Source organism: Rhamphochromis sp. 'chilingali', assembly GCF_963969265.1.
Source record: "Rhamphochromis sp. 'chilingali' genome assembly, chromosome: 13".
Classification (NCBI taxonomy): Eukaryota; Metazoa; Chordata; class Actinopteri; order Cichliformes; family Cichlidae; genus Rhamphochromis; species Rhamphochromis sp. 'chilingali'.
In genome coordinates, this window is record NC_137940.1 from 35,917,363 (window position 1) to 35,943,467 (window position 26,105).

The 26,105-nt window shown below is 38.4% G+C and overlaps 1 protein-coding gene across 5 annotated transcripts in view; it reads right to left on the reverse strand.

Moving 5' to 3' along the window:
* Window positions 1-26,105, reverse strand: part of diaph2 (diaphanous-related formin 2) — a 373,710-nt gene that overhangs the window by 253,844 nt on the left and 93,761 nt on the right. For all 5 annotated transcript variants that reach the window (XM_080900481.1, XM_080900480.1, XM_080900482.1 and 2 more), the window contains 4 exons: window positions 16,290-16,429; window positions 3,344-3,418; window positions 3,176-3,245; window positions 2,295-2,431 (listed from right to left, as the gene is read on the reverse strand). In XM_080900481.1, the coding sequence (XP_080756607.1) occupies window positions 2,295-2,431; window positions 3,176-3,245; window positions 3,344-3,418; window positions 16,290-16,429 (422 nt within the window). The remainder of the gene's footprint in view (window positions 1-2,294; window positions 2,432-3,175; window positions 3,246-3,343; window positions 3,419-16,289; window positions 16,430-26,105) is intronic.

Below are 26,105 nucleotides of genomic sequence, written 5' to 3' on the forward strand. Positions count from 1 at the left end.
ATGGTAGGATTCATTAACAGTGCCCCCCCAATCCCTAAAGTGTCCAGGTTTGCACATCCTGGCTCAGGAGGACTGTTTACTAGAAAAATGGGAGAGTAGTCATTATTGTCTTAGTGTTCTGACCCATGCCTCACCTTTCATGACAAAACAAAATGTCTCACATCTATTTGCTATTTATAGAAGTAAAAATGTTCTTTTTTATTACAAACAGTACATATAGTTATAATTATTTCTTGTCTGACAATTACATTATAGTAAACACATGTTTAAGTGGCATCTTTAGAAGCTGATACAGGGCAAAAAATCTAAACAAAGAAAATTAAGAAATAAGAAAAAATTACCTGGATTAAAAACCTTTAAAAAAAAAACAAAAAAACATATGCAGTCATAACTGAGGCCTATCTGAGTTGTCAGAGATAGCAGACACATTCCTGAACTCAGCTTCTCCAACAGAATTTGTGGGTTTGTTTGTTTCCAGCACTGCATACAGACTGACTTTGAAGTGCCATTGTTATTCTAGTCTGGCCCTCTGGGAAACAATAAAAAACACTCCCCTAAATCCAATTTATACGCTGTCAGCCTGGTTGTGTCTGCAGCAAGCTACACTGAGAAGTTCACCACATTAAACAGACTAAACTGCATCATCTGAGCATGTGATCCAAGAGATTTCTACACCGACTAAGGTCACCTGTAAATGCAGTGGCAACTCATAGCGGGTAAACACATAAGCATGGGGTGCAATCTCTGTATGACTACATGCTAGAGCTGGGCGATATATCGAGTTTTTAAAACATATCGATATATTTTTATACGAGATATAAGATGTGACAATATCCTTTATATCGATATAGTCTATGTTACGTTATAATTATAGTTGTGGGGCCGCAAGTTTGCCTCTCTTTCGTCCACTTTTGTCTCTACGCAACGTTACTCCGCCTCGCCTTCACTGAAGACAACTCCCCCTCCTACCCCATCGCTTCACGTGCAGGCAGCGACAAGACGGACACGGCAAATCTCCGTTAACGAGTTACTGCGCATCGCCCCATGCGTGGGGCTGGACGGCGTCAACGTGCTAACGAGCTAAACATGCTAACGAGCTAACAGCGCTAACCCTAAAATCCTTTCATTCTCTCAAAAGTTGATAGCGCGCCTTATGTATGAATTCTGGTTGTGCTTGGTGGCCGCGAACCGATTTTATGTGGTACACGGCGTTCAGCAATCTGTCAAAAATGTTTGAGTACGACTTTGGTAAGCTACGGAGCTGCACCGCTTGATAGATTGTCGGCGCATTACGGCTACCGAGGAGCTTCGCGGAGTGATACGTACTGTGCATCAACGTAATATTACCGTATTGTGTGTGTATAAGGACCATAAATGGCACCTGTAAGAGACGTGGTTATGAAGCGGATTTCAAACTCCAGGCTGTCAGTCACGCAGTACAAGTTGGGAACAGAGCAGCTGTGAAATCTGTCTGTCTTTGTTATTACGCTCAGCGTCTTTTAGTTTACATTTTGACTGCACAATTGTGAGCTCTTTGTTTAGCACAAAAACAACATTGTTTTCTTTTATTTATGGAGCATTATTATTTAATGAATGCTCATAATTTAATTTTGAGTAATTTTTCATGTACATCTGTGCTGTATGTTAATAAAAGTGCCTGTGTGACATCTGGGACACAGCTTTGACTAAGAACTCTTTTTGTTCTTACTTTATGGCTTAAAAAAAATATCGAGATATATATCTTATATCGCCATCCAGCTAAAAAATATCGAGATATGAATTTTGGGTCATATCGCCCAGCCCTACTACATACCACCCAGTGAGAGAAGATTGAAGCGACAGTAATATTATAGGGATGTCCTGCACTCTTCCCTCTATTTCAGAAACAGGGATTTGTATACACAAAGCAGTGATGGGTCATGTCTTTCATTGTTTTTCTTTGTTTTTCCATCAGTCAATCATTTATTTCTATATCAGCTGCAATTTATTGAAAAATATATAGAAAACCTGAGAAATATGTGATCCTATCAACACTTAAAATCCCCATAGGAGATAGGATAGGCAAAAGTACGGTAGCAACTTCAAAGGTCAATTCATCCACATGACCCAAAGTAAAGACCACAAATAAGAATTTTATTCAAATTAAACCTTATTTAAAATCTTTAAACCTGCAAAAAACCAAAGCGCCCAATTTAACGCACTGAGACAAAACGTATTGTGTCTGCAGACATCTGTGGTTGGACTTTGATAGACTACCTACGCATGTGAACGTGATGTCTCTGAATGGAACTTACATGTTTTCCTCTCCGATGATGCAGCAAGCGGAGAGGATTTTGACAATCTCTGTCATCATGCTGGTCTGTTTGGGGTCAATCGCTCGAGCCAACAACGACAAACTCCGCTCATCTCCCAAGATCCTTTGCAGTCCATACTACGGGCACAAAAGAAGACAGGAGAGGATATAGAAAAAAGTCCACTGGGTATAAATTAATGAGAACATTAGCATTCATAGAGAACTTTCACTTCAAGTAAAAAACTGAAAAAAAATCTCCAATCTACGTAAGTTATAGTTGGCCTTAATTTTCTTATAAGGAGGGACAACGAGGCCGAGGGAGAAAATAGAGAGGATGATGAATTAATTTAATTCAGGACAGGACTATAGGGACAAATACTTATAGTCTCATGTACCTTGTAGTCTCCCCACAACTGAAAGAATGGGTAGAGATGACCACATGTGGGGATTAACTCTAAGAGAAGCAATATCAACAGTTCATCTATGCTTGAAATGTGTGCCACTTTTGAGAAATGAGCCAGACTACCCAAAAAAGGATAATTAAAAGATCTGAGACTGTGGGCTTGAAATGGTAAAATTAGCTTTACGCTCCCATTATCCCAGGCTTGTCGGAGTTCAGATTCAAATAAGGTTTGGAATCTTGGCCTCTTGAGATATTTATAAAATGTTTAATGTAAGTGAGCTAAGAGTTTGCTCTCTCGTGCTTTTTATTTTTTTGTAAAATAAATTCACTGTTCAGCTGGTGAACATTTCAGGCCTGTGTACTCGCTTAGATTTTTCCGTTTGCGTCAGAGCAATATCACTTCATACCGACACGAAAAGAGATTTTTATGTGGGTGATCAGTTGTGTGGATGGCCTTATGTCTGTTGAATCATACAGACCTTATTGTTCATGAAAGCCTTCAAACACTGGATAAGTTTATGCTGGTTGCGTTTATCAATGGGCTCTTGCCTGGAAAAAAGAAAAAGAAAAGACAGATTTTATGTATTGCGATTGAATGAAAAGCACATTGTGCAAAAACTCAACAACAAATATATGAGGTGACTCACTGTTTCTTGTCCAGCAGCTTCTCCAGTGCCTCCAGAAGAAGTCCGAGACCCTCATGGCCAAAGTTATTAACCCAACTGTAAATAAAACACATAGACAAAAAAAACTGGTCACACGATACTCGTTCTAAATTGTTATTGCCATGCTGGTTTGCTGTCAGCCACGCTGATTCACAGAAAGAAGCAAGCACAAACAACAATATTGCATTAACCTCAGAGGAAATGAGTCACTCAGAGTAATATCAGAGGTTTAACACTTAACTCGATAAATTGACTGTTGCAGTGATTTTTAATTCCTAACAGAAAGTGCTGCAAATCAAAAACCCTCCTGCCCTCTCTCTGACACTGAATACAGTCTGAATCAGTTTACATTTAAACTATACCCATTTACAAGCAAATGAACACCCATCCATCTTAACTAGTGTCCCCATTGCCAAGCAGTTTGTATCCAGAACCACCCCCCTCTGAGCTACAACGTTACTGTGCCAAAAGATTAAGCAATGCAAGAAGATAACATTGTAATCGATAATGGATCGCGGGAGATAACTGGCTATAAACCTCAGCGTATCAGGAGACAGCAAATGATCCAGTGCAGATGAGCCCGTTTGTCTAAGCCAGCGGAAGAGAGAAGCAGGAGGAGGCTGGGAGGGACTGTGTGGTCACAGCGAGATTATATCATTAGCATTACTTGTTTTTGGGCCTCCAACTGTCAATAATGTAAAATATATGGGGCAATTTTATGACATTAACGGGGCATAAGTCAACGATTTATCCCACCTTTTTGACAATGATTTGAAATAATAATGGTTTCAGTATTAAAGCCATTTGTATTGACTCAGTGAGTCGGAAGAGACCCTCAATTAGGGATGAGATGCATTAGCCTAAGGCAACTAGCAAAGTTGAGGTGAGGTATTTCTTTGATCTGTGACTAAATTAGCACGCACAACAAACCCTACCTACCATTACTCACATTTCATTACCAGACAAGCAGCGCCAGTTTATAAGTTATTAATATTTACTGTGGTATGTAATGATGATCTGTTTTCTTAATAAAAACAAAACACATTATAATGTTTAGAAATGTCTTTATAAATGTCTGTTTACCAAGAGCCTTCCAATTTGAATGTTTTTTTCCAGCATGTACTTTGCACATGCTGGAAGCCATAAAAGAAAAGAAAGACCAAATTGGCTCAGTTTACTGCAGAATAACAATGAAGCTGTATGTATATGTGATACAGAGGAGGTAGAAGTTAATGAAAGGCTGCGACAACGCGGAGGGAAAGGAGGCGACATGGCTCAAGAATCACAATTCACTAAGTCCACAGTCTTTGTTTATGCTCCTTAGTAATGATGCTAATGTCAGTCTTCGGAGAGCAGGAAATTGGACCAATATTTGTGAACAGAAATTTGTTCATTACACAGTGTAACTGTAATATGGGATTGTAGGACGCTATGAGACATCTCCGAGAACACTGCAGACAAAAACAAAAAAAATACTATGTCCTCTGCCATAAGGAGGTTTTTACATAATTACAATTTCATGCTTTGCAATCATGTTCGTTATCACAGTAAACAAGGTGTAAATGTGTAATATGACGACTCTGTTTTGCTGTCTGCAGAGCATGATTCCTTCCACCTTCAAAGGAGTGTGTGTTTACACGTTAAGTACATTTTAGCAATGCTACTGTTATTTATAGTGGCTATTAATTTACAAATTAACACTCAACAATCTAGACAATGTGCTTGTTGAAAGGGTTATGCCACTTCTGTACTTTCAAACTGTGCAACTATAATTCCAATTAAACTATGAGACTGAGTGTTTTGTTTGTTTTGATAGTGTTCGTTCTCTCTTTGCTTTTTTTTTCAGTTTGAAATGCAAATCATAAACCCCCTTCAGTAAATATATAAATTGTCGTTTATTAAAGGGTAATTCAAAAGGAAGATAAAACTTCATTTTTGATGAAAAAAATGCTTGGATAGGAACATCATCAGGTTTATAGTCATGTTTTACGAAAAAGAGGAAAAAGGGAGCCTCCTGTTAAATGCACTACATGGACAAAACTATCAGGACGCATGTCTTAATCCTAAGTGTTTCACTCCTATTGCTACAGGTGAATAAAATCAAGCACCTAGCCATGTAGTCTGCCATTTGTCACTCACAAGGTCACTCAGAAAAGTTCAGTGAATTTAAGCATGGCACTATATGTACTCCTCCTAGATATTATTGCAAATCACATCAACTGCATGAAGTTACAGAGCAGATACTGAGGCGAAGAGCACCTGCAGCACAGTTCATAGTGCAAAATAGCTTCTAATGCTCTGCATTTCTTTATATCTTGCTGTCAAATTGAGAATAAGTGCAGCAAACAAACATATAAACTCAGGGACAGCAGAGTTTGGACAATTCTGATAAGTTTGAAAGTCATTAGTTGATGTGGACATCTTTTTTCTTCAGCACGGTCTGTAAGCTTTCTTGTGATTTCTTTAAATAGTTTTTGAGGCTTCTTGAAGAACATTCAAAACTCTTCTTTGGATAAGCTTTTAATGTCCTTCTAGTTCTCGTGTAATTTGGTGCACTTTCGTGACGTATCATCACGAAAAACCAAACAAATTCAAAAACAGCTTTATGGGAGAAAACTAGCCTTACTATGAGATTTACAAATGCATTCTTTTAGCAGGCAAGCTGTACTAATTAAAGGAGAATTCAACTTGTAAAATAAGCAAGAGACGTTTGCTGCATGTTTGCCTTTCTGTATGACTGCTGGACTGAATCAGAATAGGCAGAAAAGAAGAGAAACTGCGATTGTCTGTGCCCTAAATTTTTCATCAAAAATGTGCGTCTTGCTGAAGGTTGCAACATAATGCAGTCCCCTAAAGGTTTCTAAGGCACTAAATGTTTTTCGGTCCTCCCTACATCCCAGACTGTCTATCATTTTCTGTCCCCTCACGTATACCCTTAGGTCCTCTACAGGTTGCCTTCCAAATGTCCCCAAAGTTACCACTAAGAAAATGAGAGATGGTACTTTTAGAGTGTTTGTCCTCAGGCTATGAAATGGCCCCTTTCTGTTCATCAGAGAACTTACCTGAATGGACAGCATACTATTACAGCAACTAAAGCAAATAACCCTACTTTTCCCACTATGGTGCGGTAATAATAAAGTAATAACAATGATGCCAGCCTCTGTAACAGATCTACATTGTTGTTTTTTAAATACAAAATACTTCCATAGTTAGTAAGCAGAGCAACAAAACGTGTGCTGCGGATGTGGCCATAGGCTCTTGTTTGGTCAAATGTAAAGTACCTTAACGCAGAAACAACATGAGATGAGATCCTTTCCTTATCACTTTCTTCTCCTAATGTGGGAATACATCTAAAAATTTCATTAACTTGGGGGAGAACTTGTTCATCTAATATTGATGGCTATAATCCTCTAGTTAAGTGCCACCAAATTGTGTTACTTTCTGCAATCATGTATATTCCCCAGGCAAAATGAAAAATTCATGGTTGGTCTTAGGGAAGCAATTTCTTATTTTATATTTTGTGGGGTTTTTTTTGTTTTTTTCTTTTGAAGGGGAGGGGCTCTGCTAGCTTGATGCAATTATGTTGCAGTTATGTTAACTGCGAGAAAATGTATGCAGTGAAATTCTCACAGCTTATCTAACAAACAAGAGTTCAGAATGAACTACATTTTACTAACAAGATGTTTGTTCAATGAAGATTTCAGGTCCATAAAGTCTCAACTAGATTGTAGATTTTTCTCAGCACTGCAGTAAAAAGAGCAGTTATGTTATAACATGTACTAATGTCACGGGTTACATATGTTATATGCATGCAACCAATGTCTATGCCTCTTATATTTGGTTCTGCAGCTTGTTTGAAGTGTAAAATTGTTTCTGTTATTATATTTACTATATTTCATACTAAAAAAGAGTGATTCCTTTACAAATTAATAGTATTTAGATGGAAAGATATGCTGCAACTTATTTTTTAGCCTACACTTTTGTATGTTATTAAAACAAACTCAGAGCAAAGATCATGGAAAAGAGAATAAAGTTTTACAAGTACATCGCCAGGGAAGCGTTACTACATAAAGAGAAGATTACTTGCACATCACCAGCCACACTAAGTGACTCAGCATTGGAAGAAGCAGCGAGAGGGAGACACTGTCCCACCTTGTTTGTCTGATCACTGGTCTTGTGTTTGGATAGACTGTGTGTGTATTGATTTCAGTTTATAGACCAGATTTATTATTTTATCAGAGCTTGGTGAAGGGTTATGTTACTGAAAGCTTCTGTGTCTGTAAAGTATCTTTCATATTACATTACAGGGCCGAGGCATACAACTGTTCCTCCTTGGGACTACTGACCTATTCACCACTACAGAATCGGGACTTAGGGCCAAGGTGCAACACATAGGCCTGAAAAATAAATCTTGAAACCAAGCACCACCAGCGTCTGTTTAGTGATTTGGCATGCCAAACATGGGGGTACATTACACTGTGATCAATATAAAAGCCACCCTAAATGCCTATAAAGCACAGTGCATATCAGATGACAGAAATTAAATATGAACATTATCTTTCTGTTCCTTACATCTTTAAGCAAAATGCTTTCTACAAATAACTATTAAAAGCAGCAACATTTGTCTCTACTTTTCCAGTGTATCACAGTTTGATGGATTTCGTGGTTTGTCCTTCCACTCTACCTCCCTTTGGTGGGTACTTACCACTTATGACTGGGACTACCCGGCCTCGATGCTTGGAGATTCTCCAATACAACCGTCTTCTTGCACATTGTGTTGACTGTTCTCAAAGCTGACTGTCGATGAGTGTTCTCAGATCTTAGCACGCACTATGTGATAATCAATGCTTCATTTCTTTTGGCTCTGGTTTTGACTCATTAGTCTAGACGTAAAGTATTGCTACTGGACCAACATAGAGTTAAACACAGCAACTAGCACTCTCATCCCCAGAGCCACATTATTAGCTTGCCTACAAACGCCATACATTATTTGCACACACTTTGAAGTTTCTATAATATATTACTGTGGATAGACTGATGAATTAATTCAACACCAGGCTGTAGCCAGCAAGTATCAATGACAAAAACATTTGTTTTAATCCTGCAAAATAATTCTTAAACTCCTACACCCTGTTTCTAATGCTGTTTGATCCTTAGCCACAGAAACCTTTACTTCACACAGAACTGAGTTAAATATTTAGGAGACTGTAGATGAGCACTGGGGGAGGGGGTGGGCAAGGTGAACTATCAAGAGATTGAAATACATATTGAAGTATTATGGACACTGTGTGCATCCAGCATCTGGCATTTATACATACAAAGTGAGTCAAAATCATTGACCTGTGCTGAACCTGACAGAGAACAGCAAGCAGGCAGGATGTTTCAGAGCACAGCTAACATGCACCTTTCCCATCCGTGCTGCCACTTTGCTCGGCAGTCTTCATAATATCTTTGGTCTCCAACTCCGGCTGGCTATAGCAGCGGTCTCCAACCTTTTTTGCGCCATGGACCGGTTTATGCCCGACAATATTTTCATGGACCGGCCTTTAAGGTGTCGCGGATAAACACAACAAAATAAAACTAGTACCGGTACCGAAAAAAAGAAGATTTATTCACAACACACGTGAAAAGACCCAGGAAAACCGAGTAAACGATAAAAACGATAACAAAATAACGCTGGAAACCGATAAAAACCCTGAAAACCAGACATTTCACACCTGAGCCTCAACTCTCGCGGCCCGGTACCAAACGACTCACGGACCGGTACCGGTCCGAGGCCCGGAGGTTGGGGACCGCTGGGCTATAGCAACTCTTAAATATAATGCATCACAGCACAGAACATGTTACGATTGTGTGTACCATATGAATAAACTGTTTCATAAAGTATATTCCTTGCAACCAATTTTTCATTGGTTTTATTGAATTAGAGCAGAAGAACTGTCCACAGAGTCATCTGCAGCGGTGCTGTTATTTCATAGTGCTACAAAACCACGTAATACAGTCTGAGGACAATATACCTGGTGTCAGCACTCCACAAATGTAATTTCTGGCATAGTCAAGGAAGCGCAGGAACAAGAACCGTGCAGTACTCAAAGGGAGCACTTTGCACTTGTAATGGTATTCAAGTCTCAGCTTGATACTGAAACATGGCTTTAACAAAGACTAAAGATGTACCACACAGGTGAATGTAGAACTGAAAGTATCGTGCGTGTGTGTGAACATGAAAGGAGTGTGAGGTTGGAGAGTGGAGGTCTCCATCAGAGAGCTGACAGACAGAACACCATGCTCCCTAGATACTTTGAAATGACTCCCCACGGAGAGCAAAACACTCTTGGAATTTCTAATTATCCCCAGAACAACACCAAGAATACCTACACACCAACATAGCATCACTGCAACCTGAAGGTATACAGAAACCAGTATTACTGCTAAAACACTGCTGGACACAGTCTTTTTTCTCAATTTAATTGCGTGGTATTGTGTAAAGCTGCGTTTATTGAGGAAGATTAAAGAATGGACCATTAGGTTTGACGCAATGTATCAACACATTCCTCAGGCTCCTGTAAAGATCTTTCAAGTTGAAGGAAATGCAATGGCAAGCACTTCCCTGGAAGAACTAATTCTATTTTCAAAGTCATTAAGTTGCCATTTTGTTCAAGCTTTTGTTGCTGCCACCTTTTAGAGGAGATGTAATTGCAGTATCAGTGTTCACCTTTGAGAACATGTTCACCAGAATTTGTGCCAGTATTTAATATCTGCAGACAACTAGTGAAACATTAGGACGGCTCTGCAGCTCTACTAAATTCTGCGGCAGAAAGGATTGCCTTTGTAGGTCACATAAGGTGATAAATCCTTTTATTCATAAGCATAAAGGAAAGTGTGTCACTATGAGCGTTTTCCACAGATTTGACATAAGTTCTTAGGATGTTTGTTTACAAGGTCAAACATGAAACAGGTGTTATTTATTTCTTTTAATACTTTCCACTTAACTATACCACAATTTTATATATCGCATTATATCAAAAAGAATAACATGAACCGTAACCTATGAATAATGACTAAGAGCGAAGAACAATAATTATAGATTTATAGTCAGTTATTTCCTATATCTACCAGCTATTTTCGATACTGCAGCAAATAGTTTCCAACGAAATCAATATAAAATTCAAATCAGATATGTCTGAATTATGTATGCATGCTTTGGGGCTGTAACAGATATGGCTATCTTGGAGGTTAACAGATGGTGTCATAAAATGAAATAGGCATCACTCTTAAAATGCACGCAGACACTGAGGACATTTATGTCTCCAAAATCATTTTCATTGCCTGTGAAGAAGAAGGGCAAACATCAACTTTGAAGTCAGCCGCAAGGGTACAAACTAGTTCACTTGCTCATTTCTCACTCCTCACGTCCACTGAGAGGACAGTGTCATAACATCGGTGCCAAATTTAACAGTCAAATAAAACTCTGACTGTTCTAAGTGATTTATGCTCGTACTATTGTCAAAGTAAAAAGCAAAAATGCATTCTCTAATGAAATAAATTATTCTGAAACAACAGAAGGCCACAGTGCGTTTTACCTTCAGGTTTCTACTAAACACTTATGTCATTTGCAGTTTTATTCCTCCTTGATGAGTAAACTTTTCGGAGAACCTGAGGGTGACTGAGCGTGGTCGACTCTCACTGCCAAGAAAATGACCACTCTGGAAAATTTTTACTAAAGGAAGATGATAAAACTAGATCATCACGGCAGAGAATTAAATTGCTATTTTTCTATTATTCCACAAAGTTGGATGGAAAGAAATAATGCTTAATCCGCAAAGTTCAGAGTCTGTCTCATGTCCCGAGCTAACTCATCTCCCTGAACTTAAGCAGGGACAGCTGTTTTTTCTGCTACGTTTAAAAAAAAAAAATCAAATTGACAAGAAGTCTGATTAAGCTTACAAAAGACTATCAAGGATAACAAAGTGGATACAGAGGATTAATTATGGATGATTCACTGCCATATTTCCACATCAAAAATGACAAGAGTTGAAACAGTTATTCATCTCTGTGAAGAATCTATGTCTGACAGAGCTATCTCATTGATGTCTACTGTGTCTGAATTCTCACACAAGAATCATTCATCAGTGCAGTGCTGTGTTAACTCATAGCAGTCTTATCGAGGGCCACTATTCACACTTTGTACTTGTGCCAGACGAGATTTCAGGCCTACGCTGTCGAGGGGGGATACACAACCTGTGAGCTGTTTAGATGCTCACATTTGTTTCAATAGCCACAACAGCAGAAGGACAGATGGATATGCTTCTGGGTGCTGGCGTTAATTGGCCGTTGTACATGAAGCAAACAGAAAAGGCCGAGGGAGTAAGACTCAGGCATATAGAGTCCCAGTTAGTGCTATTACATTTAAACTTTTATGCCAAGGGAGCAGCTTTTTTGACACCTTATAATTGACTTTGTGTGAGTTTTTGCCAGAAATGTAAAATGTAAACAAGCTCAAGTATATTGATATATTTTTGCAGGTGAAATTTGACAAAATGTTTCAAAATATATATGAAATAGTAGACATAGATTAAGCAGTAATGTTTAATGGTTTTTGACCATAAAGTATATGCAGAGCACCGAGATGTCCTTGGCAGAGATGTCAGTGTTTCTTAGTGTGTTGTTCATTGCTTAATCATGCTGGGCAGTAGGACAGACAGCCAACAGGATGAGCAACTTCATGCAACCACAAGCATTCACCAGGGAAAAGCTGGTGAAACTGATTCAGACTCAAAAACACCCAGTGTGGCAGAGCAGCAAGATCATCACAACAACCCACACCCTGAGTATACAGACACAGAGAGAAGCTCTAGTGTCAGCAAATGTCTCCCGCCTCCACAAAAAGAGCCCGCAAGAAAATGCTCTAGATAAAATGTTCGACTTGTACCGTGAAGATTTCACATAATGAAAAGTTAGGAGCCCGGTTCAATTTTGGTTAAATATGTCTTAGGGATCTGAGGGCCAGCAGATCTAATATGGAGGTAGCTGTAGGGATTCAGCAAAGTCACAGTGTAATGCCGAAGGCAAGACTGAGAGAAGTAAAAAGCCTGGACAGTGAAAATGTGCTTTTGTGCTGATAACCACTTAAACCCCTCTCCTCTTTTCTATTTAAAAGTATATTAATAGAGCAGCAGTTAGGATTAGGTCATGAACACTGAAACTACCAGATGCAAAAAATCTAAACATATGAAAGAAGAGTATTTGCTGTACTGGCAAATTTTAAAAAAGTGTCAGTCGACTGCTATATTAATAATGTAGAACTATCTCAATCATATCAATGTCTCCGCATGTGGTAAAGCAGACAAAGAAGCAGTGACATGAGTGGGAAAAGTTGGGTTGAAACGCGGCAGGATTTCTTTCCTCTCTAAATGAGAAAATAACGGGGTGGTAATTTTCTGTAAGTTGGCATCTCTCTTCACATCAGTGGATTACGAAATTAATGAAAAGTGGCTAGTCAATCTGACATTTCTAAATTAAGAAGCAAGTATCCAAATGACAAAATTAAAAGGGGGAGAATGAAGTAGAGGATAAATAATTAGCTGGGGAAATTTTGACAGAAAGAGAAGTGGAAAACATGGCAGTTGAAGAAAAAGAGAGTGGAAACAGAGAAGGCACTGGATGCTCCAGGCAATGCCATCTGTGGGTGGATCTGCAAAGGCTGCATGCCACACACCTGTGTGGGACTGCCTGGGAGATAAGGCCTTCAGCACAATGGCCCTGTGGCCACCTGTGCTGCCAAACAGGTGCGCAGCCAAGCCAATTAAACTATTAGACAAACACAGGCCTCTGGGAGCAAATTAGCAGCCTCCCCAAACATCAGAGGAAAAACAAAAAGCAATAGTAAGCACTGACAGTGAAGAACAACTACACTTTGATGGGGAGACTTCTATCTCGTTTTTGCATTTGTATTTATGTTAAAAGAAACAAAGTTTGGGTCGGTTTGTTGTCATTTAAAATGATCATTTATCTGTCATAAATGCAAAATGACGTTTGAAATTTACAGGAAGTAAGTAAGGAGACAGACTGGGAGGCATTTGCCTCACAGAAAGTCTTTTTGTTTCTTTATTTTTCAGTTTCTTATACACCAATATTTGCTTTAAGTTCGTCAATGATTGGTGACATGCCATTGACAATGATGAATTAATTACTTTTAATTGCGGTATCAATCCCTACACTGAAACAGCTCATGTTCCTCTCATGTTCAAAACATTCAAAGATTAAACTATTAGCAGATGATTTAAGTAATTATAAAAGGCTCAAATATGTTATTGAGGCTACGTTATCTCAAATGACAACAAAAAACACCATAAAAATTACCTAGTTGGTCACCAGTTGTTTTTATTTCGAGCCTTCTTAAAAAAAAGGGCTAATATCAAACGTTCTCCTCATTTTCATTTTGGCTCCTTTATGGTTATCAGCACGCTTGCTTGCCCAGAGCTCAGGATCAGAGGAGGAGATGCTGCACCATTGATGTTTGAGATCACAACGCTGAGTACAACACTGAGTATGGGCTGGATAAGTGGGATCTGCCACAACCAATTTAGTGGTTGTGGGAGCTCTTAATTCATATTTATATTTGAGAGGTACAAAAAAGAAGCAAATCTAAACAACAAAAAAAAGCTTTTTCTATCAGGCATGGCCTAAATACTGACATGCACTCCCTACTTTGGGCGTAAACGATGCTAAAAAGATGCAAACATTGAAGACGTCGAGGCAGATGGATGCCTGTGGAACAAATGGTGACCATTTCAAAAACACAACAACACAGTTTGCTTTTAAATGCGAAAAGATAATCTGGATTGTTGACACTTTCCCAGAGTTTTTGTGAAGCAATACATTTTTGTTGTATTCCTTTCTGTTTGTACTGTTTAGTTGTACTGTGAAGTACAAGTACCATATATAAATAACAGTTAAATAATTTATTAAAATACACATATTTAAAAGCAGTCAAGTGCATCATTATTCTGAGGTGCAACTAAAAATCAAGCATGAACAGACTTCATGGTTATTTCCATTATATGCTAACATACAATCAAACTATACCAAAGGTTACATTAACATAGTGTGAGTGAAATGCAGAGTTCCTGTGTGTTGTGATCCATAACAATTAAGTACATATTAATTAGAGGAAACCTTATTCATGCTTCAAGAGTAAAATAATAAGAGCTGTAAAGACAGGCAGGGGACAACACTTGCACAGTCCTGCCCAGAATCACCATCCAAAGATGGGTCCCTGGGTAGGTCTAGTCATCCGTGGGAGGCAAGTTTTTCATAAAGCACGGGTCACTCATAAGCTGGTCAAAGGTTCAGCCGTTTTAAAAACACCCACAGGGCAAGCCTGGCCTCAGTTAGAACCCCTAGGCACCAGTTGGCCTTTCTAAGTGGAAAGGCTGACTCCCTACAGCTTGCTGCAGATTTCGGGCAGCGACTCCACAGAATGCAATCACTCTAGGGATAATTACTTAGCTATTAATTCATGTCGTTACATATTATATAAGGACTTGCATTTGTTTTAAGCTCAAACGGTTATATGTTAGTACATGACAGTGTGCATGTGTCACATAATCATTTTAGCCACCTGAATATTCTTGTGCTTAAAAATTCAAATGCATTTCAGGTGAATTCTTTAATCTCACAAGTTTGATGTGGAAGAAGAGAATTGCTGTCAATGTGTCCATTTCAGAATCAGAATCAGAATCAGAAACTTTATTGTCATTGTCATGAGAACAACGAAATTAAGAATGGTCCCCGATCATTGCATCATCCCTAGCAATATCAAAATATAAATAAAACAATAAAATTCAATAAATAAAATAGATAGAATACTTAAAATACTAATAAGATATAACAGTAAAACATTCACATACATTCCCACACACATGCTTCAGACCGTGCATAGATTAACACAAGAGTGGCGTGATGGACATTTTTTTGTATATAACTGGCTGTATTGAGCAGCTGTTGTGCACAATTTGAGCAATAGCATGTAACTATATTGCCTTTGCTTTCAAACTGGTTAATGCAGGGATGGAGCAGTAATGCCAGTAGTAGCACACAGATTAGATAAAAGCTCCTCTGAGGCTATGCTGCCAGGTCTGTTCTCTGTATGCAGGGTCAACATAAAAATGCTTCCACTTATACAGTGACCATTTACTTGCACCACTCATTGATTCACATTAGGAAACGGCTCCTGAACAGTGGGATGATAAATAATTTAGGCAATCTGCTGTCACTAAGCCTAAGTGTGTATTGCACCAGTGAGACTAAATTATGATTGAAGATCTCGTTTACAGGAGAGATGGTAGAATTTAGTTACCTACTATAGAAATGGCTAGGGGGGAAAGCCTTGTAACAAATGACCCAAAAGAAAAGCAAACAAGTGATACAGGTTCACACAGGATTAAAGAAAAAGTCCCCTTTTATGTTTGTTTTTGTTTGCTAAGAAGCAATTATTATAGCCAGATGTGCTCATTAGCAAAAGCTTGCTTTTTGAGATCAAAATCAGGAGTTTCCAATAACGAAACAAACTGGACTACAAATACACAGACTGTGTGGGAAAATACAGGAAGTAAAATAGAAAGAACAGAAGAATAAGATCTTAAAAACCACACGATGAATGAACTACATGAGTTAAAATGATGCTTTTAAAGATCTATATGTTTTTTTATATAAGGACTAGAGGGAAAACTGTGGAGAAAGTGCATAATGTGTGGGGACAGTAATAGCTAAAATCATCAGAACAGCAATCCTTCACAGCAAAAATGTGTTTCCAATAATAAAAACTCTTTTAGAAATGTTTTTTGTGGGGGTGGGGTTCCTTATCATTCAGATTTTTGCCCGGGAACAAGACAGTTGGCAGAATGTGACAAAAGCTTCATTTACTAACCTGACGGGGTTACTAGTGAGAGACACTCGGAGGGATTCCAGGCAATTGAGCAGCTTTTCTTCTGTGATGCCAGAACGCAGTTCATGGACGTATTCTTGGGAAGAAAGGGTACACTCATGCTTACTGTTCCTCAGTCCACCCTGCAAACAAAGTATCAGTGGGACAGTTATTAGAGATCAGCAGACCATACTATAACTCAACTTTTGGAACAATATCTCCCTAAATACACAGAAGCGAATGAAAAACTGCAGGTGAATAAAACAAAAATAAGAATTTGTTGGTGTTAATCAAAAATCCCTTTTATCAGTGTGTTGTATGTAGTAATATGAGTATGTGGGCTTTTTTTTTAACTTTTTACTTTTTCACATTAAAATCTCTTTTCATCTTTTTATTACATGATAATTATAATAATAACATTTGGCTCGGACATCTATGTTTTAGAAGAAGGAGAAGCTGCACCAGCCACTTTCCCTTTCCTAGTCAGCCAAGACTCTAATGATGGACTGTACTGACAGAGAGCCAAAAACAGGCTGCACATGCTCTCTGCAGCCACTCCTGCTTGAAGTAAATGGATTCTTGTGTTTAATCTCCACAGGGATCTGTTGCTACACTGATACTTACACAATGAGATGTGTGTGTGTGTGTGTGTGTGTGTGTGTGTGTGTGTGTGTGTGTGTGTGTGTGTGTGTGTGTGTATACACATTTTTTTTTTTTTTTTTTTTTACAAATTAAATAGTAAAAAAATAAAATAAAATAATAATAATAATTTATTATTATTATTATTATTATTATTTTATTTTATTTTTTTACTATTTAATTTGTAAAAATGTGTACACACACACACACACACACACACACACACACAGGAAAATATTTAGTATACACATCCAGAAATGCATACACTATTATATATTGTACATATATTTATTAGTTTCAGGTTGGCCATTCTTGTATTTTGCTCGTTTGTGTTGTTGTGTTTGCACATCTCTGTTGCTTGTGGGGCTCGCACACAAGAATTTCACTCGCATGTGCTGTGCCAGTGTGCCTGCACATGTGATGTGACAATAAAAAGTGATTTGATTTGATTTGATTTGAGACTATTGGCATCTATTGGCAGCGATACACACATTTTCAGCACAACAGTGAAACACACTGACACTCGCTTTACATTCACTGTCTAAGCACACAGTGGAGTTAACATTGCACTATATATTGGACTACAGCGATCAATGAAAAACTGGACTATAAATGAAAAAGCTCCACATGCAAACTAATTTAATTTACCAATTTCAGTTGTTCTGTTTTCATTGTTAATATGACCAAGGTACCATACAAATCACATGAAGAGACAATGCAGAATGTATGCCTACACCAGACTCGGAGGCAAAATCATATCCGCTGTGTTCATCCCTGGATTGCTGGTTTCCTACAATGTGAGATGTGCTAATAGCCAGTTTGGGAAGTAATAAGCTAACTCATTTATCTAGAGAAAAGAGAAGCTTGCTGATCTCCTGCAATGCACAGTGAACATGAAAGAAGCACATTTTTTGTTGCAAAAACCAGATGCAGTCTAAGAACAGCAAGCTACCGCTGATTCTGAGCTTTCAGTGTAAACTGAGCTCACAGACTGATTGACCAAATAATGGCACAGAATCTCTCATATGTATTAGATTCCGGAAAATGCTAAATCACATTCTGTAAATTACTTGAGTGATTCCTGCCAAAAGCAATTTCATTTCATTACCAGAAGAAATGTAATCACACATCGTAGCTTATATACTGTATCGGCTGTAAGAATATTAATGATGGATCTACAAATTCCAGTTGAAAAAGAAAAGTTTTGGGGGGTTTTTTTTGTTCAAATGCATGAACCATTCTTCTTTTGTACTGTTAATCTCTTATTTTTCTTTAAAAAATAATCAACTCTCCTGTGTGACTCTGTCTTTGTGACTGAAAATATGACTTATCATTAGCTTAAGTATTAAAACTTCTACATACAGGAATCCTAATCGGTAATTATACTCTGGAATCTAAATATTGCAAACATTAACAACCATACGCCTCTTTCCTTAAAAATTCTAAAATGTTGACAGCCAGAGAAAAGCTACAATAGTAACTGTAAGAAGCAAATGATAAAACCACATATATAGAAATGCAAAATGTAATAGATTTTTATTCAATTTGGAGTAGAGAGACAGATACTCCAAACTCTCAACGAGCAAAATGAGAAATACAAACCTTGAAATAGATTTCAAGGTTGAAGCCTGACAGTGATGTAAAACTGTTTCATAGAAATTACATAACAATTACACTTTCCTGGCAGTTAAGGTACTTCAAAGAACATATGTATTTTTAATCCTTGAGTGGTAGAGCTTATGTTTTTGAAATCAGTTCTCAAAGAAAAGTTCATATCATTTATGTCTAACTCGATGAACCTTTAACTCAATAACTCAGTGTGCATCCGCGTGCGCGTGTTGTTAGACTTATAATTTAATGACTCTTTATTAAATTTGATATGCACAGAGTTCAAGTAATTAGCATTTTCAATCACAATGTAATAATCTTCATTGTTTCACTAAAAATATTCAGAAGCCACAGTGTATCCCTAAAAGAGTAGCTGATAAAAAGCACTCTGAATTAATATTGTGATATGAATCAGTTAATTCAGACATGGTAACAAATTATTATTTAGGGACAGCGGTTAGCTGTTTCTACTTTTACTCTTTTAAAAAGCTAAAAAATGAAAAATAACATGGCTTAAGAGAATGACAACAGATGGGGTCCTGACGTGTTCAAACAGGCACAGCAAGAATATACAAACTGGCTGTGAGGCACCAGTCCAACCACTGTATCACCGAGCTGTGGTTGAGTGTCTGAGTACCTTTTTAATTCCAAATGTTACATTTAGGCTTTTATTTTAGATGAAATAACAATTGATCCATACCAGTTAAGATGTTTATGTCTTGATCTCGACTCTATCTGAAAAGGAACTGGACCGATGAGCTACTAGACATACTGCCTTTACTGGTACGCTTAAGTGTTCATTAATTGAAAATACTTACTTTTCTGATGAGCCTCAAAGATGTATTTTTCTCTATCAAGTAGATAAGAAAAAGACTGGATCTAGAGTATTCATTACCCAATACAGCCTGGACAAGGATCTTCCATAGTAAATGGACCTAAGTCATTAAAACTATTGATTAAGATGGTGCATTACCATTAAGTGTCAGATCCAATCATGCTAAGCATGCACAAGCAGCATATAAGCTATTTAAAAGCTACTTCCCCTAAAAAAGTAGAAGAAAAATAATTAGATTTAGATTATCAGAATGAGCATTGTTGAGAGTTGGTGTAATATGCTGTTTATCCCCTGAAAAAGCAGAATCACAGCAGTCAGATAACCAAACCTTTTGTTTCTGTACAGAAGGACAGAGTGTTGAAAACACACTGCTGTCTGCAGCGATTCAGTTTTGACAACAACAAAAGCTAAAGCAGCTCAGTTGGGTAGATAGTGGAGAGGTCATGTCAGAACTTTGCTCAGTAAAGTTTGGAAAATAATGCCTGGTGAGTGTTAAAAATCACATTAGTGCACTTCACCTAAATCTGAAGACCAAATACCCGCAAATTGGCAAAAGCTTGATGTTGGTTGTTGTAGAGCTTGATGAAATGGAAAGGAATGGACTGGCATTTACAAACTGCTTTTCTAGTCTTACTGATCACTGAAAGCATTAAGCCACATTCACCTTTTCACACATTTATACAGCACCCTTGTTTACGCCCTTAAGTTCTTTACCTTTCCTCCATAGGCAATTTGGAATAACAAGCAATACAACTGACCAAAAGTCTTTTTACAGCAGGAGTTAGATAGATTACCCAGAGGATAGTAAGCAAGACCAGATTCAAATTCAGAGGCTTCCAGCTTCACCATATCATGGTTCAGTAACTGAACAGTTTTGATAAGAAACTCTTACAAACTTGAGAAAAAGTTTATTTGACAAATTCAGACTTTCACAGATGTGACATCCTTAAATACCTCCACTTTTGAGCAAAGTAATCAAAGCCATAATAATATAAAAGTTTATCAAAACATTGCAGGAAAAACCACTGCATACTGTTAGAGGGAAAAAATATATAAATGTAATGCTGCTTAAACTGGCGTTTTATTTTTGGATACAACTGATTAAGAGACACGATTTGCAGAAAAATACTTCCTCAGCATTGGGCAGTGAGAGGCAAGTGCATCACCCACTTTTTATTAATCTTCTTACCCCTCAATAGTTCCCAGCAAGCATACCGCTATATCCAGAAACACTAGAGCTCTGGTTTCACCACAGGCTCTGACCTCTGGAAACCAAAGACACTGACCATAAACTGTTTTTTCATGACCCTAGCCCAAATCAATAGAATCCTTTGGGATAATATCAACATTACACTCCCATACTGGCAGCAGAGAAACAATCTGAGGAGCAGGAGGGGGGATTACCTGCTGACTACTGGGTAATAGAGTTTTCCTCCCATCAGGTTCTCAAAAAATGGTCAACAGCACAAAACTGTCAAAAACAGTCCGTACAGAAAGGAAGCAATGGAGGGATGGGAGATGGTGTGTGATGCAGCAGTAAGACATGAAAAGTCAAAGAAGCAGGGGGTATGAGGGTGATAAGAAAAACTAGGGAAGAGATACAAAAAGAGAGTACGGGGAGAAAGGGCAGGGCAGAAAGATAGAACACCTCTACAGTAGAGGACAGACACAGCCTTTTGACCACAGCCTAGAGCCTCATCTCCTGCCGCTTATTGAATCCCCTATTTGTCGATAACAGTATTTCCTGCCAAAGAAAATAGTGCTGGGAGCAATTACTTCACCGAGCCTGTCAATTTCATTTTGGGGGGTTAGGGGAGCATTGAGGCTCATTCCCTCCTCCTCTATCACCTCTGTCTACCTTTCTGTATGCCACGGGGAGTGACTGAGTGCAGTGCCTTCTATCGAGGGCAGGGCAGGGAGACAATGCCAAGGCGCCTGCACCTCCACATGTCATCTTCACCTGTAATGAGCTTATAACAAGCTGGCAGCTTCTTCAGTGCCCAGTGCTCAACACACTCAGGCAGACTGATAGATACATTATTCAGCTTCTTTGTCAGCTTACTGGAAAACCACATAAGCAGTAACATGTCTCGCCTGGAAGTTAGTGCTAGGAGATAGCTTCCAGGCCAGACATGCCTCTGTCATTCAGTCTGCTGCGCGACCTCTCTATCTTTCTCACACATATGCACATATGCACAACAGGGTTTTGTGTATGGCTCAGAATGGGCCTTTGGGGGTGACGGCATGCGGCAGTAAGCTTGATCATTCTGTACAAAGGCAATGCCTTTGTTACCTTATTTGACAAAAATGATGTCTTTTTCTGGCGTTTCTGATGATTTGATGAACTAAAATATGTATTATGAAATTTCATAAAACATACCATCTACCAAAACAACTTGGGAGAAGTACACATGCTCTTACCTAACTGGAACAGCTGTTATTTAGATAAAAGGACGATGATGGTACAATCACACAAAAACCTTAAGAAAATCATGTTTGGAGACTTCTTCAAATACTACTTCTTTTACTGTTTAGAAAGAAATCGACATACTTACAACATAAGTCTATCGTATACTCTTCATTATTTCCTTTTAACAGCATTATCATCATTTTGTGAACTGATCTTTGGCCCTCATAACCAGGGGTTAGAGCATTCTGACACCTTTGATTAAGGAAGAATTAAATCTGATAGCCACGTTAATACATAATAATATCAAAGCAAGTTCATTTTTCATGTGCTACAGCCTGGAGATTTTGCCAGCTGGTGCCACAGAGATACACACTCAACAAATCAGAAAGTAATGTCACCCCGTGGACGCACCTGCACACGTTAAACACATGCCTGCCATGCGTTCATGCGTGCAGATATCAATAAAGTTGCGGTCATGGTACTTTAGCATCTATCTAGTGCCACAGAAGGGAAGAACATAAATGGAGCTGCTTTTTTTTTTTTTTTTTTTTTGAAGTGACAGGTAATTTCAAATGTAGATTACTTTTCTACAGGCTGGCACACAATCTGTCTGCCAGCTACTGTTACAGTTGGTGCGTTTGAAGACAAACGCTTAATGTGTGATAACCTCCTTGTCAGAAAGAAAGAAAGATTCAAAAGATGCAAGAAGGAAGGACAGGAGAAGGAGATGATTAGTTTGAAATGTGAGGACTTTTCAAAAAGCAAAACTGGATGAAATAAGAATTTAAAGCGTGGATGCAATGTCCAAAATGATAATAGATTTTTAATGATCACTACAAGATAAGTTCACAAAGTAGCCTATGGAGTTCATATTGTCAAATATCTTTGACAAAAACAGATTATCATTCAATTTGTTGCCAAAGATTGTGGGAGTATTTTTTCAATGCAATCTTTACCCCTTACTATTAACCACTCATCGCCCATTCCCATCCAACCACACTCACCCTACTGACACATCATGATGCAGCCATGACCACAAAATAACACAAGACGATGCAAATCAAAGGAATAAATAAAGAGAAACCCACAACAAACCAAGGAGTTACAAAGAATAAAGTAAAGAAAGAATAAATACATATAAATATATCTAATTCCATTTAGCCATTTTGGAAAGTTGAGGGTTTCGCATGATTAACTCTAGCTGAGGATGATTCTGGCTACAAAAGATCCAACAAGATGCATAACAAGTGTTTCACTGACAGGTCATGTGGTGGAAGCCACCTCTGAACCACCAGTGTTTTGGCAGCGGTTATGCCTGGCAATCATAATTTTTCGCTATTATTGAAAACCTGGAGTCATCTAATAGAAGATGTAATACTGAATCAACAGATCAACAGTAAAATTAGTATTTGTCAGCACTGACAGGATGTGCATTGCTTTGCACCAAAACGAGAACACTTCAGAACATTCCCACAAAGAGCGCTTTAAAGTTCCCACAGTAGCAGATAAGCAAAATGTACAACAGGGCGATCGTGGCTCAAGAGTTGGCAGTTCGTCTTGTAATCGGAAGGTCGCCGGTTCGAGCCCCGGCTCGGACAGTCTCGGTCGTTGTGTCCTTGGGCAAGACGCTTCACCTACCGCCTACTGGTGGCAGCCTCGCTTCTGTCAGTCTGCCCCAGGCTACAACTGTAGCTTGCCTCCACCAGTGTGTGACTGGGTGTGTAAAGTGCTTTGGGGGACTAGTAAAAGCGCTATACAAATACAAATACATTTACAATATGGGTGCGTGAGATTATTTTAAAGAAATGCAGAATAACTAGATAGACCTGTGTTACACATTAAGGCTATTCTGAAGTGGACCAGGGCAGGTCTAAATCAAAACATAATAAAGCATATTGTCCCCACTCTAACCTCCAAAAATCAAGACATCAATCACAAAAAACAAAGAAAGAAAGAGAGGGAAAAAACAATTAGTGCTTCTTTATGTCTAATAAATGAAAATTACTAGCACATCCTACTGCTCTATGTAAAAATAATACAATAATAAAGATAGAATCTGAGCAATTAGTGCATATGAAGCAGCACGACAGCTATGTTATAACTTAATTTCCTGTTCATTAGGAGTTGATAAATTAGTTGTATTAGTTATAGAGAAAAGATACCACAAGAATGGATACACAGTCTACCGACAGGTAGAAAAAGTGTCTCATGTCTCACCTTTTTTTCTTATAATTAAAAACATGACCTATGAATAATGCTGATGACTCAACCGCCAAAGAAAATAAGTTCTAACAAAACAATCGCAAAGTGACCAGTGTGGAAGATTCTGCACTTAATAAATGAGAAATTCAACATTTAACACAATCTAAAGTTTGGCATGTGAGTGTGACAGCAGTCACAGTAAAGGTCAACAGGAACACGGATCAGTTGAGATGCTGGTTGGCTGGACAATGACTTTTCCCTAGCCCTACTTAAAGGACAGAGTTCTGGTGCCGACAGATAAGACATTTCATCTAGCCACCAGGGCGCAGGGCTCCCAGCACAGGTGGGGATTTCCCCCCAGACCATGTGGCCAAGTATTTCATCTCTTCCTCTCATCGTCCATCTACAATTCTGCCTTTTTTTTCCTCTTCCCATATTTATTCTTTTCCCTTGCTATCTTACTCCATCCAAAGTCAGGTGTTTTTTGAAACGTGGGTAAAAGCTACAAAGAAATATGTGTTTATCTGTACACACCAGGGGCTTTTCTCCTCTTTTATTTATTTTCACTCTCCATCTTCTGCCTGTTGTGGTCAGAAAACAAAATCAGGCAGCTTTATTCTCCTACGTCTGGGCAACTACAACCTGGTGATAACACGGACACAATTAGGCCTACAACATTCTTTCAATAATCAAGTCAATAGCTTGTCTTTGTGTCTAATATCTTTGTGTCCAGACAAGACAAGTTCACTACAAAACAGTAGCAGACTGAGAAGAAACAGAAAACACAAGAAGAAAAAAGCAACAATGCAGTATTGGGTTGGTTAAAAAAAGCATTGCAGAGTTTATTTATTAAACTCTGGTCTGTGGCCAAGGCATCGAGGTGTTTCTGCATTTCTGTGCTGATCACCACAGTCTAGAGTAGAGCAGGGCGATATGACCAGAAATATTTATCACGATATACATTTGAAAATGTGCAGTAACGATGTAACTGACGATATAATTGACACGAGACAAAATACTTTACAACTCCACAACTTTATTAGTTAAAAAACATCAATGTATTTTCACTTAAACAAGCAGCTGTTTTTGCATTAAAGTTATATAAAATGTAACAGTGCAAAATCCTCGCTGACAGTTTAACCAAAAGGCATTTCCAGTGGAAAGTGGCCAAAATATCCTCAGCACAACCAAGTATAATAGCCACAAAACTTAAAAAGAGGTTATACACACACAATACGGTAACATTATGTTGAAGCACAGTACGTATCACTCCGCGAGGCTCCGCCTACGATAGCCGTAATGCTCCGACAATCCATCGAGCGGTGCGGCTTCGTAGCTTAGCAAAGTCGTACTGAAACATTTGACAGATTTTCCAGCGCCGTGCACATAAAATCGTCTCGAGGTCAGTAAACACAACCAGAGTTCATACATAAGGCACACGGGATTATAAGGGGCTCTGTCGACTTTCAGAAAAATCAAAGGATTGATTTTAAGTGTGACGTATTTTCCAAACAACACGGTAATAACGACGGCCCGCTAGCATGCGCTACCAAAAATAGTGCTTTGTTGTGTATCTGAGGGACGAAAGCTAAACCAGTTCCACACCACTGAAGCTGCAGCATTTTTACAAACCAGTTCTGGTTCATCGTTTCATTCAACGATCCTCTTTCGCCCTCCTCATTCTGCGTCGCCGCCATGTGCGTATGTAAACAAAAGCATTTCATTTTCCTATCGTTGCCCAACATTACACCGGTATTACCGTGGTATCATATGGCCCAGCCCTAGTCTAGAGGATGAGCCCACAAAGGCAGAAGCAACAATAACTCCACCCCCTCTTTTTTCCTTTAACACAAAGATGCCCACAATAGTTTGGCAAAGTAATTCAATTACTTATGGTTTGCTGCTTCTATATTTTTATGAGGTAGGGCTTGCTTTCTATGAATACACTGAAAGGTCAGATATAAAAAATGTATATACATTAAACCATTCAACCATAGGGCTGAATACACATTTATATTAGAGCTCTAGAGTTTTTCCATTATTATTAAAGAAAGGACTTTTTTTTATATACGAGCCTTTATTTTCCAAACAAGATGCTCTGATGCTTACAGAAAAACCCTGACAT